General features: G+C 36.0%; 1 protein-coding gene across 11 annotated transcripts in view; it reads right to left on the bottom strand.

The window, feature by feature from the left end:
• Positions 1–16,869, bottom strand: part of ROBO2 (roundabout guidance receptor 2) — a 482,707-nt gene that overhangs the window by 83,007 nt on the left and 382,831 nt on the right. For all 11 annotated transcript variants that reach the window (XM_056328409.1, XM_056328413.1, XM_056328411.1 and 8 more), the window contains 5 exons: positions 12,929–13,134; positions 8,754–8,835; positions 7,887–8,052; positions 6,049–6,215; positions 2,008–2,129 (listed from right to left, as the gene is read on the bottom strand). In XM_056328409.1, coding sequence (XP_056184384.1) covers positions 2,008–2,129; positions 6,049–6,215; positions 7,887–8,052; positions 8,754–8,835; positions 12,929–13,134 — 743 coding nt within the window. The remainder of the gene's footprint in view (positions 1–2,007; positions 2,130–6,048; positions 6,216–7,886; positions 8,053–8,753; positions 8,836–12,928; positions 13,135–16,869) is intronic.

Below are 16,869 nucleotides of genomic sequence, written 5' to 3'. Positions count from 1 at the left end.
AAATTTGAAACTAAAACAATCTAAGAAAGAAGGCAGACTGGTGTTAATTTGCTGGGAGTTAGGATGCCAGAAACTTGGTAATCAAGGACATTCATTGGCATTCACTCTTTGAATTGCAGAAAGTCAACAGAGTCTTAGAACTCTCATGGCACTTCTGTCCTTTTGTATGATAGTTATACTATCTAACCATTTTATATTAATAGTGTGGACTTTATTCTCTGGATAGAATGGCTTTTTTCCTAGAGACTATGGTTAATTAATTGGTTTTGTTCTGGTTGCTGGAAAGTTTCTAATTAGCTGTTTCAAAAGTCTTTTTTTGTGTGTCTTTCTTCCCTCGGGCAATTCTGTAATGTCCCTACAGAGGCCTGTATACTTGTCAGGTGGCATGGGGTCACTGCTTTGAGGGATCTTCCAAATAAACTGATGTGCATAGCATCCCTAACAATTTACCTTTACCTTACCATGCTCTGTTCACTCATTATCTGCTCTGTAGGGGCACCAAGAGACTCCTTCAGATAGATAAGATATGCGCACACCCATAGATAGGTATATATAAACACAGAAACATAAACAAATATATATATTTCCTTCCGATATAATGACATGGATTACACTGCATAAAACTGATTCTCTTTATACTGGGGCTTCCTTTTGCAGTATATGCTAAAGCAAGGGCAAGCCTATGAAACTGTATTTCTGAGAGCTGTCACACCCAAGAAAGGACTTGAAGGAGCATCACACAGGTGTGATCCAGGTTTATAATTACTGGCTGGTAACATCTGAAGTTTCTAAACTAACTGACCCATCTGCTTGGGCAAAAGGGTTTGCTGCAAAAGTTTGTCAGCCTCTCCTAGAGTTACGTAGCTGAAACAGACGGCAATTTTAGAAAGACAGTCATCTATGGCAAAATGCAATGACACATTTCCTAAATAATCTTCTAAGAAAGAGAAATTTATGTGTTCCCCTATTTATTCTAATCTGCCCCCCACCCATTGAAATCTGTCAGAACAAGGATGGTGCATAAGCCCCCGTAAATATGGCTGAGTTGTGCAAACCCAACAGTAATCCTTATAATACACAATTTATCACCACACTTATCTCCTGTTGTATAATCCCCTGTACACATTAACCTCTTAGCAATATTACATGTAGAAGAACCCCCCCTGAATATTGTGACTACCCCTTTAGCAGAATTCATCCTATATAATACAACTCTTTCAGTGATATGCAATGCAGTACTGTTTCTCTCACTCTTCCACCCATGGCTTTCCTTCCTCTGGGGCAGATGCTCCAAACTCTCTCCTCCTACTGTTACAAATCCTTTCCTTCAAGCCTCAGGAAGGGCAACATAGCATTTTGTAAGCCAAACACTATATCAGAAATTCCACCCAGTAGTTTGAGCCCTGAAATAGAAATGTTGTTAAGTACTGCCAAAAAGATTCTGGTCTTCTATAATGAAAGGATATCCACTGATTGTGGGTAAGGCTTATGCTAGAAAACCAGATGCTACAGAGTGGGTCAGGCATCAGGACCACATGCTTCTGACTTCACTACAAGTGCCCTGTAGGAAAGCTATTTTTGCATTTTAGAGTCACCAGATAATAGGGTACTGTCAGAGGTCCCTACGCTTTGGAGTGGGAAGTTCTTTTTTCATACAGAAATGTCATGTTGATATTTAACTTTGATTTTTTTTTTTTTACACGCACCATAATGAGTCCATAGATAAATTATCCTTTAGATTATGGTATTAGCCATATTCATTTTTACGATATTTTTCTAGTCAGACAGCTAGCTTGCTCTGAGCTGAACACTGAAGACTTTGAACCTGCCTGACTTGAAAAAGAAAATAAACCAGACCATTTCATTACCACATTTATATGTCTGTATAATGTTTATCAGAGCACTCACATGGGGGTCAAGGCCGGAGCTTTTCAGGGTAGTAAAAAACTGCAGTGATAAATAGGCAAAAATAAAGTACTGTTAAAGTCATAATAACAGAAGCCTTACTGTCCAGGTGACTTGAACTGTCGTGGGTGTCAGCACAACAGGGTTATGTAGTCGTACAATGACATCTCCCAGTTCTTTCTGGACTTGCCTGTGATCCACACCTTGTGCTGGTGGGCTGATATCTGCCAGACCGGGCACACACATAAAAGCGTTATTTTAATGAGAAGAGTAATATAAGGCATCAATAAGAATTACTGAATAGCTTAACAACCTTGTTTAATACCCTTTATAGTACTGTTTCTAAAAGAATACAATATTAAAGTTTAAATATGAGCTCCAAAGCATATCAAGTAACGCAAACAAACCATTCACCTTTAGCTGCTTAGGAAATAATGAAATATAAAAATGTAAAAATGAGTAGTCAGACTCGATAGCAAAGTTTTCTCAGATCTGGTAAGTGATGAGACATATGCAATATTCACTAGTTCAAAAATACTCAGATAATAATAATGTTGCCCAAATGTCTGAAACCAAATTGTTAGTGTAATTGAAGAAAATGAACAGGTGGGTTGCTTTTTTTCTTTTTTTCTTTTTCTTACAGCATCCATGACTTTAAGTCATTATATGTTTCCAAACTTTCACTAAGCTTCCCCTCCCCACATACCATGCACACAAGAAATAAAACACTAAAAATAGCATTTTCTTCTGAAAAGCAGATTTTACCTTTACAAATATAGGTGTTAAAGTCTAGTGCAAATATGAAAAAAAGAGTTAATTTATGAAGCCAAACTGATTCTGATCTAATAAAAGACCAACAAACCACTCTACCATAAACATTTTCTCTTCAAGATTATGTTGAAGATTCCTTCAAATTGTGTTGGGAGATTACTCCTTGCAGTCAAACCTGAAGGAATCTGATCATTTAATATGCATCTATGGAAAACTATGACTCCATCTCCAGCAGCCCATGTGGATCTAGTAACCAGCCCTTAGGGACCACGTTTGGGTTATGCCATTGTGTGAAACTGAATGAAGCTCTATTACCTTTGCTAAACCAGAACTGCAAATACAAAACAGATGTCAGAAAAAGGAGAAGGAGATGTGCAATGTGTCTTTTTCATGGTAGTTCCTGGAAATGATAATCTTCTGTTCCATTGTGCCAAAAGGAGAATGCTGGACTACAGCTGTCACCTAGCTAATATATCACTATAGCACATCCCTTCCCTCCAACTTGGAAATGCAGTTACTTTCCAGGGGCCAGTAAAGTTTGGGTCACTTCAATGGATCCTTCAAAAAGATCTAAGAATGCCAGCCATTATTGGTCAACAGTTACAGATGCCCTGACTATGTCAGTTGTCTATGTGGATTGTGTAATACCTTGTCTAGAAAATTATGCCTATTCAAAGTGACCAAGAAACAGAGACACAAAATAAAAGAAATTGTACAAAAGGAACTCAGACTGGTTTACAGGATGATAATTTATGCTGCTATCCACAAAAAGTTATGAACCTTGGTACACAATACCTACAGCTACCAATGGTGACATTTTAAGTCAAGTTATCCTATGGTATACAACCAACAGAGTACCTGTGTTCACTCAGTAGAAAAGACATTTCTTCATAGTGTGTTTGTACGAACTGCATGTCATCGTTTTAATGGGACATATATCCAGAAGTAAGGGAATAATATAGGCTAATAAATGGCAAGAAATGAGTATCGCAAAGTCCATGTGGAATGGTATTTTCTGGTATGTACACTTGGAAACATATGCATATGCGATGCTCACAGTATAGTGTCTTGTAATGTCATTTTCACATTACTGGGAGACATGGTGGAAAAGTAGCTGATCTATGTATAAGGATATTGTCAAGTACTGGAATAATAAAATCACTACTCAAGCAAAACTGGCTCAAGAAGCTATATTCTGATCACAATTAAGAGGTCTCAAAATTAAATTGCTTATATATTTTCTCTAACCTCTCTTTTAAAGCTTCCAGTGAACTTAGTGTTAGTCGCTAGTAATTTACATCCCAGGGATAGGATTACATACAGTTTCTTTAAAGTGTTTTATAATATATGGTTTGTTCTGTTAATAATCCAAACAAGAAATCAACTCCTTTCTTAAAGTAATTACAGATTTCTCTGTCCTTATTTGATGTAAGGCACATAAGGTAAATCTTTTGAAAGTACCTGGTTGTCTACTTATAGTCCACTTGTGAAAATATGCATAAAATCCTAGTACTTGTATTTGCTATACTTAATACCAGGAAATTAAATGTTTGGCTATTAAAGCCACCACAGACACCTGTTGCAAATTAGTATTATATACCAGTGTTTAGCCGCTTTTTCCTTCCTCCATGGCCACTGTGAATAGGCTTTCTACTGTGTGTCAGCTTCTGTAAGCCTGAATTGAATTCAGGCATAATTAGAAATCACATCAAGACATTATGTTAATTTTCAATTGATTTTATGATTTAATTCTATTAAACTGCAGGCTTGCAAAGAAGCTATAAATCCTGTACATGTCTCAGTGTGCTTGACTGCTAAACAGCTTCTGGAAATGGAAGCTGCAACACATGCTGCAGCTAATTAAAAGACATGTTTTTACTGCAATCAAATTGCTTGTCAGTATGTCAGATACAAAGTCTATACTTGACACTCAAATGCCAAACAAAGTTGTTTTTTTTAACTAGGTCATAAGTTATGCAGACTAACAGGCTGGTGCAACGAACAGCTTGAGTCACCCTGTAATAATGGGAGAGTAAGAAAGAGAAGAAAACTTGTGATACTCTGGATAGTCAAGCCATGAAATCCCTGCCCAACTCACTCCAGTTTTTCAAAAAGCAGCTCTGTTTCTCCTTTTACAGCAATGATTATGATTTTGAGGGGATCATTATTAGGGACACATTTATTCAGGAATAGATTGGGAAGAGAGAGAGGCTGGATGTGACGGTTATGTGATAAGGAAATATCACCTTACTCTTGTTTCTCTCTTTCCATCTAGGACCAGCAAAGGACCCAAACCAATGACACATGTTAAAGGCTGACACAGTATGCACTCTCCATGCACATTTTTATAACTGCCATAGACAGAGGATCTCATTCTAAATTAACTGTGAGAGGAACTATTACTTCGAAAAATATATTGTTTTTTTAAAAAAATTATTAATTCCTGTATTCCAACCTGTTTAACACAGAACTACAATCCTGAATGAAATATTCAAGCAATGGATTGTCAAAGGCAAAAAAAAATCCATGCTGTGAAGAGAAATTTGTTTGTGGCAGTTATATGTGGTTTGAGCTTGATGTAATGTCAACAGAATCCAATAGTGAATTCAAGAGCAACGGAGGATCACAGTTATCAATTATATCACCACACTGCAAATGAGGGATTTCACTTCAGCCTTCCCTCTTGGTTTATGTACTGCATTAATAAAAAGAATTCAGAAATCTAGGTATATAAATAGAAGACCCATAGTTTTCTCAGAATAACTTTAAAATATTCTTAGCATGCAGATGCCTTAATTTACATTAATTTTCGGTCTAAATGTTGGACCAGATTAATCAATACACTACAGATATTTTGTGCAATTCTTTTGATTAAAACTAATGCTGAACACTGTCTGTCTGTCATAAGCACTTGTCATTATAGTATATCACTATTATAACAATGGAGTAGAAGTAAGGACACAGAAAAGATACCGATGAGAGCATGGTATTCAGAGCACTTTTCAGAAACTTTCTAAATATTTCTAAATTTAGAAATCTTTAGGATCTTTCTAAAAAGAAAATTATGCAGAAATGGGTAACTCACATTTACATACAATAGAACCCAGGCATCAAGGAGCGCACCAAGTGTAAGTGAACTGCAAACCTAAAGTTCTACAACATACAAAGGACTACAGAGCTAACGTATCTTTCCTAAGCTCCAGACTAATACAGCAAACATTGGACTATTTTTTATCTTTATAGGTTAAGCTGAATTCATGATTCCTTCAGTCAGAGTGTTAAAGCCAAATGGCCAGACTGACCTACTGGTCAACTCTCAGTTTCTTCTTTCTATTTTAGCTCAAGCATGTAAGCTTTAATAATTACTATTACCTTGTGTTCGGACAGGATCTGACATAGGGCTGGGATCACTCAGACCTTGTGAATTGATAGCTCTCACCATAAACAGGTAGATTGTATTGGGGCGCAGTCCCCTCACAGTGTAGAGAGTGGTCTTCACATGGTTAGCCACCGTTTGCCAGCTATTGCTCACAGATTGACTGCAGTGAGAAGAAGATTAAAGATTATAGACCAATGCAAGAGAAAAAGAAGTTAAAAACCCTCTTCTTGTAACCTTACGTCAAGTCTAAGTATAGGAAAAAGTAGTAAAAGCAAGGTAAAAATAAAAATATTTGTTTCAGTTAACTCATCAAGACAGGATAAAAAACCCAACACAGCTGTCAAAAGTATTTCTCCTTTCAACAGAAGTAAGCTTTTGTTATCTATATAAAATAAGTACCTGCAAAAGGAAAGTGTGGGAAGCTGTAAAATTGAATTATATATAGGCCAATCCTGAACATAAACCTCAGAAAAGAAAATCCTGTTAAAAAAATAATTTTCTATACTGCTAAGTAAATTATGTCAATAAATTGTCATTGGAAGGAAGTATTGTCCTTGAACTAAATTCCTACTCAAAGTTACCAAAAATCCCTCTGAAAACATGTAAATGACAGAAGGCATATGAATAGTTTTTCTGTCACTAAATTTTGCACTGGACATCATTATAATTACATTACAATCCACCATATGAAGAGATATTGAGTGATTGTTAAAACAGCTTTTAATGAAAATACCTGGCTTTTGTTACAGATATTGATGGTACGCCATTAAAGCTTATCTAGGGTGAACTATCGTAAAAGTTTAAAGAGAAAATTTTATTGTGCTTTGTTGTATAGCATTGATTTAAAAAATCTTTAAAAATATTAAAAGAAAAAAGAAAATGGAAAGCTATGAGTTTCGTGTTGTTTCAATTGTTTAATTCATGTAATGCCTAAAGCGTAAGTTTCAGACCAAAACCAACAATCTGCACATACAGTAATGTTCTTTGCATATTAACATAGCAGAATGAATCATTATCATTATAACTTCTTAAATTTGCATGCATATGATTTTGACAAATTCTTGCACGAATTTTAATTAAAAGATTAATTAAATTATTTGTCATTTGTTGAGCATCTTGATAAGAAAGATATTTAAGTATTTGTTCATTTTTAAGCCAAACTGATACACGGAAATGGTATGGCCCTTGCTGATTTGGAGCCCAGGAGTTCTTTTGTACCATGTATTAAATGCTGCTGTGCGAAAGGTAGCAGTTGGATTTCTCTTCAGCCTCAGGTTGCAGGTGAAATCTGAAATTATCAACACTAGCCTTTTCAGTTAAAAGTTCTAATCTATCTAAACCAGTAAAAAATAGAAATTCTAAGTGCTTTGACTTCTTAATAGGTGCTGCTTTAACAAAAACCAGGAAATGAACTGCAGAGAGGCTTCAGGATTACCCATTTATTTTCAGATTATTTGTACTATGATAGTCAAACTAATACTGGCCCAAAGGATTTAATCTGCAACATTCCCACAGGAGACTCTCACTGATCACCAATGCTAAGGGAAAAGTAACAAATAATGACTGCATTGTCCTGTTATATTCCTGTTGACCTGAAGAAATAGTTAGATGCTTCTCTAATTAATCACTTAGAAAAAAGTGATAAATTAAAAAAAAAAAAATCAATATTAAAAATAAGAAGCAATGCCTGCCACAGCAGCTGAGTCTTTTAATGAACTTCTAATGATACATGTAGAGTCCAAAAGAACACTGCAACACCAGGAGAACAGCTGGTACCAAGGTTTAAGCAAAATTAGAAAAGAAGGAGATTGAACTGGAATAATTCACATACCTAAAAGCCTCAATGATATATGCACTAGCTGGTAGGCTTCCAGGGGTCCCTGGTTGCCAGGACAGGGTGACACTGTTCTTGGTAACATCAGTGACCTGAGGTTTGGATGGTGGCCCAGGAAGGTCATTTATATCGTAATTTTTACTGACTGTTGCTCCACCAGATTCTGCGAGAGGCAAATACAAAACAATTACTTTTTGTAATTTTTTGATTGTATAAATTTGAGCAAAGTAGATTAAAAGGATAAAAGTGCCAAAAATCTGCAAAATCAGCATAACCAAAGTTCTTAATCTGTAAAGAATAAATTGGATTACCACATATTTTGGGATGAAGAGCTGTCATTCTTTAGGTACATACTGAAAGAAAAAAACTGAAAAACTCAAAAGATTATATAGAAATACATTTTAAAAAATAAAAAAGAAAAGAAAGAGCATCAGAAAACCCCAGCTTTGCTGGAATGTACATAAAATACTAAAAATTCAGTTACTAGAAGGTTGAGAAAATTCCTATATCCAGATCAACTGCAGTACTCAGAGAGCACGCTGGGCTTTGATAGGTCTCTGTGTAGGCATCACAGTTTTCTTGCCTAAACCAGTTACTGGATGAATCTGCAGTTTATTACTATTCCTGTTTAGCAGAGTTACGGCATACCGCTGTCACTGGAGACAAATACAGACTGTTGCAACATCAATGGGCATTTGAAGATAGTAGCAATGAAATACAAGGTGTGTGAAGGACCCTCCCACCTAAAATTTCTCCATCTCAATCCCAGAATTCCTAGAACAGATTATTTGACTCAGACTCCTCTAATATAGTCTACATTTTCATTTTGTGCCAACTGAAACAGAGTCCCTGGACATTTCTTACCTGTCACCTCTAGCACAGCACTCCAAGATGTCTCCCCACTGGAACTTGTAGCAACGCACGTGTAAGTCCCAGTATCAGACAGCTAGACATAAAAAAAAAAAAAACAAAACCAAAAAACACAAAAAAACAAAACAAAAAAAAACCAAACCCAAAGACCAGTTAAGAGCCATTTTAACAACCTTTTAGAATCAACTGACTGAGTTTACCCTAATTTTATTTTTCTAAATGTTTCTTGGTAAAAAGGACTTAGCCCACATTTTATGCCAGACTAGAGGGCACCAGATGTTTTCAATCAATCATTTAATGGTGGCTTACTTTTAGAGAAGTATAATAAGATTACCTGCTTCTAATACTATTCTAATTCTAATTTTCATATTGTTATTGGTACCAGTACAGCATATAAGTGCTACAGAATGGATGTTTTAGACAGTGCCAATCTTTGTATTGGTTACAACAAATGCAGGTGAAATCATTAACTTCTCAGAGGATAAAAGCTCACGATTCATTATCTCATGATGATCTAGAGATACAGTTCCTAGTGCCACGAAGGCTGTTACATCTTAGACCCTTATGGCAGATGAATTAATTTCATTACAGGCCACTACACATACAAATATTGTTGCTGAGACTTTAACGGTGGTTCTCTCCACACATAAATTCCTCCAAGCAATTTGCAAAGGACAAAATTAAATTGGATCCTACACCATGCTTACCTTTCTTCTGTTTCACATGGGATTTTATTTCAGGCTTGCAAGGCACTTTGGTAGCAAAAAAAATTACGCATTGGTATAAAACTACTGTGATTCACTTGTCAGTTCATATATTTCAAATTTATTTGGGGAAACCATTTTGAATTATATTGTCAATATTAATCTCACTGCTGTATAAACTGTTCTACTGGAAAATTTGCCAAGGGTTTTGGTATTCCTTCCTTAAATTTAAAGTACAGATTTCTGAGACAGGAACTAGTGAGGACTACAGAGGGTAACTTTACAAAGCACAAAGTATATTGAGGAGCCCTTCTACCACTATGTATAAAGCAAGGTAATCTGGAAATGGAAGGAGAAGAGGGAGAGTGCTGACTCGAGTGATAGAGGAGAAGAATTATATTCACCATCAGATGACTTGATGGAAATAGAACTGCATCCAAGAAGCTTTATTGGACTTTAAGGAATTGTAATGGGTTTTCTGCTAAATGCAGATCGGCACTATAGCATATGTGCTTGTACCTCACTCTTCAAGAAGAACATGAAGGCAAATAAGTGAGATGCTCTTTAGATTACTTGTTGATATATTATTTAATTGATTTTCAACTTTGTCATGTTTGAATTTTGTTGGTATTTTCTTCCGATACACTGGGACTGCAGTGTACCATTCTTAGGGGCTGGAAGCAACTGATTAAAACCCCTTCAATTGTCTGAATGACCATAATTTGCATTTCAGGGGATGGTTTTTTCCATGAAACACAAGCAATAATTAAACCTCTCTGACAGTGGCTCAGAGACTCAAAATATCAAGGTACTGCTAATGAAATGAGAAAGACTCCTGAAAGGAGACAGATTTTCCAGAGGACAGAGCTTTATAGCATTCTGAAATAGTGTTTTATTTTTTCTTCTTCTGAGCTTTTATAAAATATACAATTCTTCATTATGTGATAATGGAGAATATTTCTCAAGGCTATGGTTCTCAACTTCATTTGCGTACTACTGTGACAGATGGTGTATGGCTTACTCAATGAAGTATGTGGTATACACAACAGAGTAACTTGCAGAAGGCAAACTCAACATACAAAGCAAGCTGGAGATATGCTGCCTCTTGCAAGTTATGGTGAATTATCTAACTTCCAGACTGTGGAGGGATTAGATACAGACATAGCGTATTGATAATTCAATTATTTATACATTTTTTGTGGTATGAAAAAAGCAATAGGGGAGGTGAATGGAAAATCTTTGCTATTCAGTAAAGGAAACAGTTTTCTTCCTTAGTTAATGCAGGTGTCTAAATCTGGTGGGGTACAATTCTATGGAGCAGAAGGCGGTTTTCTGTCAGTGTTGACCTGTCTGAAAGGGTACTAAGTGATGTATGTGAGTTTTCAGTTGCCTTCCTCAGAGCAACTGGGAAGATTGGCTCCTCAGAAAAATATCTAGGTTCATGTTTACGACTGTGGCCTGCCGTTCACTGTGACTGCTGCAGACTCCTGAATAATGTGATTTACACACACAAAGAGAATTACAGAGCAGAAGAGGGTGGTCTCAAAGGTTTAAAGAGTAATGGCTTCTCTTTCGCTGCATCTTGAGATCTTTAACGATTGTAACAGTGATTATTATTTGTGAAGGGAAGAAAAGGATGAGGACATGTGGGTGGTAAATATTATTTTGCTTTGAACTTTGGTTTGTAAGTGTACTTGGACATATTTCACGGCCATTTTTTACTTAGGCAGTTGCTAGTCTTTGCTCAGGTAGACTTGAGAGAAAAGTTAAACATTCCAGATTTAAATCCTTATTTGATTGATAAAAATTGCAAGGTACAGGAGAAATCTGGGTTTTATGGTTGTGGTTTTTATTCTTAAGTCTGAGTCAAACAGTGCACATTACTGTAATCAAGGGGTTTATAAAAAATGTCTTTCTAAGCCTTTAAGGAAAATTGGTTACTAGTGAATAAGCCACTTAAGGATCAATAAAAGCTTCATGTCTTTCAAAACCACACTCACTACTAATACTGTTTTCTTCTCCCCTTGCAAGCAATTTTTTTTCTTCCGTTTACAGACCTTGTGCCTCTAACAGCGAGATTAATGCGCTGACACGATTCAGAACCAATTTCATTGTTTGCATAGCTGCATGCAGACAGGTATCCCAGGAGCTTCTGCCTCATGGACACTCCACAGAAGCCCATCATCAATGCCTGAAAGTTTGTTTGAAATCACTAAGCTTCCACCTTTAATTGCTGCTTTCTAAAACTACTGGGGAATCTTGACTATTCAAGCGCACTCTTTAATCCAGCTCTACAGGAAAAATGCATTAACCTTCATGGCCTAAACCTGCCTTCAGCCCAGGGAGGAAGGATAAATTGTTTACTCGAGGAAAGCTAGCATAAATTTTTTAATAAATTCCATTTTGTTCTAAGGAAGTTAACTATTCATCTACGATCACTGATGAGATGGTATCGGGAAACAAAGCTGCTCTTTATGTATTGTCCTCGGTAGCTATGTTTATTGACTTCTTTTGGAAGGCAAAGCTCAGTGCAGAAAATTCTGCTAATGAAATTAGAAGGTTTCTGAAGTAGTCTTTAAGATCTTGACAAATAATTACATTTGCCTTACTATTTTTCCTTATACATGCTTGTCCACTCCACATACACACAAAAAATTATGCATTTTTATCTTTGACAGGGAAAAATTAAAAGGCCAAACAAAGATTGGTGATGCAATGTTTATCAACAAAATCTGACATTATGCTGTTTGGAATATTATAAGAGTTCATTGTACTTTTCAGATCTCACATGTCAAAATGTAAATATTATGAGAGGCATTTCGTTTTGAATAGCAATCCCTCTGCATATAACTGCATGTATGTTACAGTATTAGTTGTCTTCTGCCTGCAGCCTGATGGAACATCTATGGCAAGCGTAACAGTGGAATAAATCAGACAGCTTAAGACGGCCAAGACTCATTGATGAAGAAAGCACACAGCCAAACCCTGTTGAACTCCAGAATCAATTGCTAGCACAATAGCTCCTTGGAAAATTACGACCAGGTGTTGAAAATGAACTGCTCTGAATTCTAACAGAGACAACAGGCCAATGGCTTCATGGTAAGACTGACTGAAGAGATAAGGAAGGCCTGTCCTTTGACAGGTCTATCCATCCCCAACTTATGTTTTATTGCAACATACATAAGAGTTTAAATATCAATTCTCTTTTTAGGAAAGTCAAATAAAAATATCTGATGCTAATTTGGCTCTTCTCTACCCATTCCCCCCCCCTTCCCCCTTCTCTGCACAATCTCTTCTCAAAGAATGAAATAGGAGGTGACCTGGTGAGAATTTCACAGTAAAAGAGACAAGTTAATTTTGAAGACAACAGACATCAAGACAGCAAAGCTGCCTGAGGTGCACACCAACAGCTCCAAGATTAGCCGTGTACCACTTGTAGCACTTGTATTGTTAACTGCTACTCACCCGCAGAGTTTTAATCTGAAGTGTCCCCTGATCCTGTATGGATGTTCGAGGGTCTCTGCCCAGGAAGGTGAATCCTTCTTTTAACCAGCTGATGACAGGAAGGGGGTCACCGGTTGCCTTGCACTTCAGCAAAGCTGTCCCATCCACTGCCAGAGTCTGATTGACGGGCCCCTGGAGGATGATGGGTGGAGGCCTATCTGTCAAGACTAAACAGCAACACAGACATTGGCATCCACACTTCTCACCATCCTCTGCTGCAGCTAACCCTTTCTTTGTCATAGTACCAATTTTAAAAGTCTGGTTTAAGTTAGCCTTTAAAAGGCTAAAAACGTTATTTTTGGAAGACCCATAGATACAGGTTAACGATTAATTGGTATATTTGAAAAGCATTTTTGTAGGAATTTCATTTCACCACTGTGATATAACACTTAGATATAGAAACTTCTTTTAGCAAAGATCATCAGACACATATGATTAAGATAGGATGAAATTAAGACCTTGATCCAGAATAGAATTGAGGTACATCTCTTATTTTTTCTTATTTAGGAAAGCACGTTTAATGTCACGTTTAATCAAGATGTGCTTAATTACTTACCTGATTTGGGGCCTAAAAGAGAAAATCTTTTAAAGTTCAAAGTGAAGCACTGTAGCTATTCTAGCGCGGGTACCAACCACAGTCCCCATTCATGCTCAACTTAAAAGTTTTCATCAGTAAAAGCATCTAACAATGTTTTTTTTTCAGAATCTGAGTGATCTAAATAACTGTACCACTTCTTCCAGTGGAGAAAAGTTCAAATGCAATCAAGCTATTTAACAGCATACTTATCAAATAATTTCACCGTCTTTTAAAGCCATGATCTGTCTTAATTATTCTCCCCTAATAACTTACATTTCCATGCTTGAAATACTTCTTAAAGGACCCAGTAACCAGTGAGCAAGTACATGGCTGCATATAAACCTCATTCCATGACCAACGGGATATCTTAAAGATTTGGTAAAATGCTCATGTTTGCTTTTCTTGAAATACCAACTTTTTATAAATAATTCTGCTGTTGAACCTATTCTGTGAGCCATCTGTTAAGCAGCAAAATATAACTCTTTGTTTCTAAAGAATGCATTTATACAAGTGAATGTGAAATACTTGCATATAAACACAGCTATGACTCCTGCATAAAATCAGTATAACAGAACTGAGAGTTCTTTTTTATATGCTTACCTGCCACGCTGCCGCTGTTTTAAATCTTTGAACAATGGAAGAATTACATGACTGGTATTAAATAGTGTAACAGGCAGGATCAGCTCCTAAACCAGTGTAAATTAGCCTGCCTCCACTGATGTCAATTGAATTTGAATCATTTATTCTAGCTGAGAATCTGTTTCATTATAGTCCATACACAACACCTGACTAACAATGCAGGGAAAATAAATTATTGCAAAGCAATATGGTCTCTGTTATATTTGAGCTGTTTAAGATGCAAACTTCTGGACCCTTCAACAGATCCAACATGCTTTCATTATGCTATCTAATAAATAAAAATACTAGGGAGGTGTAAATAATAAAATAATTGTTTCTGAAATTTTAATGTTGCAAATATACCAACGACCTTCTCTTGTTAACAAGATACACAAAGGATAGACTCGTTAGTATTAGTAGCACCTTGGAGTGTGAGTTCATCACATTTATTGAAATTGAAACTGAAAATAGAAAGCAAATACAGATTATTTATTAACATCAGAATGTGAAAGCTGTTTTGGAAATTCTGAAATATCACCCACTGAACTCAGAGATTGGACAGAAACCACTATATTACATGAAAAGAGAAAATTGAATGCATTTTCACCTTGCTATGAAATTTTTTATCTTATTAAGGTTCTTTGTGACTACACAGTTCAGCCATTTGGTGAAATAAAAATTGATCTCAGCTCATACGTACTATCTGCATACCTGCAGCACAAGTATAGTCAAATGAAAACTTAGCTGTGCAAGTTTTCCTTTGGAGTCAATGTAAAACAGCAAATCTCAGTTTTCTAGGTAGCTAAAAATTAAGGAGAAATCATTACTTAAGTTGCTGACCCACTGCAGTTATTTGCTGCATCTAATTGCCTTTCATATGTGTAGCAATGTAGGTATTTTCAAAACCTACTGCATTACAGATATTGTTCTTTGGCATGTAATTAGTTTTTTTACAGCCCAAATGAGAGGCTCATAATCCTTTAAATAGCTCTGATCAATAGTGTAATTGAAAGTCTCCTGGCCAGAAGGAATCTTCATTTTCAAGGGTGTTATGGGTGAAAGACCACTACAGGTTTCCATGACACTGAGGCTAAAGGTTAAATGAACACTTAGGGTTTCCACTGATCTGTGAACGACTGTATTGTCTTCACAACTATGACTTGTAAATCTTCTCTAAAACGTGTATACCTACTACAGGGTTTCCTCATTACTAAGGATCCAAAATTCGGCTAGAAGTTTAAAAAGAGATATCATAAGCATTCTTGGAGGACAGAGAGATAATGAAAAATATCCATAAAAAGGTTGGGGGTTTTGTTATTTTATCTTACAACTTTTTATTTTTTAATCTAAATTTTACATTCTTTTCTCCTAGAAGGAAACATTCCACAGAAATATTTTGTGTGGCTAAAATATATTTGCATAGTAAAAGATAAATTGATTTAAAAATTAATTTAACTTAAAAAAAATGGGTTTTAAACTATTTACCAGGGACCATACATTCACATATTCTGGTAACTGAAAAATTATCAGATCCCTTTTGTGATAAAATGCAGCTTAAATTTTGAGCTGAGTACCAGAAAAGAACAAATTACTTTTGTTAATGAGCAGTTTATTCACTACAAATGCAATTTAGATCAACTGAAACGGTGTTTAAATTTTGGGTGGAATTTGGTCAACTTACAACAGGAAATTAAAATAAGAGAAAGATAACATGAAGCCTTTACTTTGGCACTTCCAAAATCAACGTTCCAGAAGATTTCTGATGAATTAATGGGGAAAATCTGACAGAAGTCACGAAAATCTTGTGATGAACACTAGTACGAGAGGGCAGGGTACTCTTCTGAGAGCTGGAAAAGCAGAGACCAATCCTTCCCCTGCCTTCTTTGTGAAAGCTTCACAGGAGGCTGTGACGTTGTTCTGAACATCCCCTGTTTGAAACTGCCACACTGGCTATAAAACTTGTAATACATATTTGGTAAGGGATAAGAATCATGGTGGCCAGATTTGCAGGTGAGTAAACTGTGATACTAACTTCTTTCAGGAGGATTTGAGAGAGACATACCCCAGAATATTCAACAAACCTATAGCAACAAAGCTACAGAGGAGTTTGGGAAAAATACCTCAAGTGCCTATTCCAAATCAGTGGAGAGGGAGATGCTGAGGTATGCTGCCAATTTGTTATCTCTCTTGTCTTTTTTTTTTTTTTTTTAATATAATCTCTTCTAAATTATTCTTATAGGTCCAGCCTTTTGTTTTCATTCAAAAGCTCAGAAACACGGTATTTTAAATTAATTTAATATCCTAAACCAGTTCATTCTTATGTTGCCAGAAAAATCCATGGCAGGAGTTTAAGCTTGTTCCTCCATCCCAATACTCACCCTAAACAGCAACCGGTGGATAAACTGGGCAAAGTAAACTGATCCTACCATTGAACATGCAGTGGTCAAAATTTTTGTTCATAAATATTAATAATGACTAGATAAGGAGAAATTGAGATCTTCTCCATAACATTCTGTGCATGATGGATATATTTATGGAACAAATTACTAATTGTAAACTATTATTTTTATCTTGAGCACAGACACAGTTAGATGGAAGCACTTGGTTTATTTGCATTATCTGTCATTTTAAGACTGTGAGCTGCATATTCACTTTTGAGTTTGAAAGGATCACTAGGATTGTCTCAATTTAAAAAATTATTTTGCTT

This window comes from Falco biarmicus, chromosome 2 (assembly GCF_023638135.1).
Source record: "Falco biarmicus isolate bFalBia1 chromosome 2, bFalBia1.pri, whole genome shotgun sequence".
In the NCBI taxonomy this organism is placed as follows: Eukaryota; Metazoa; Chordata; class Aves; order Falconiformes; family Falconidae; genus Falco; species Falco biarmicus.
This window is presented reverse-complemented; position numbering and strand designations above follow the sequence as displayed.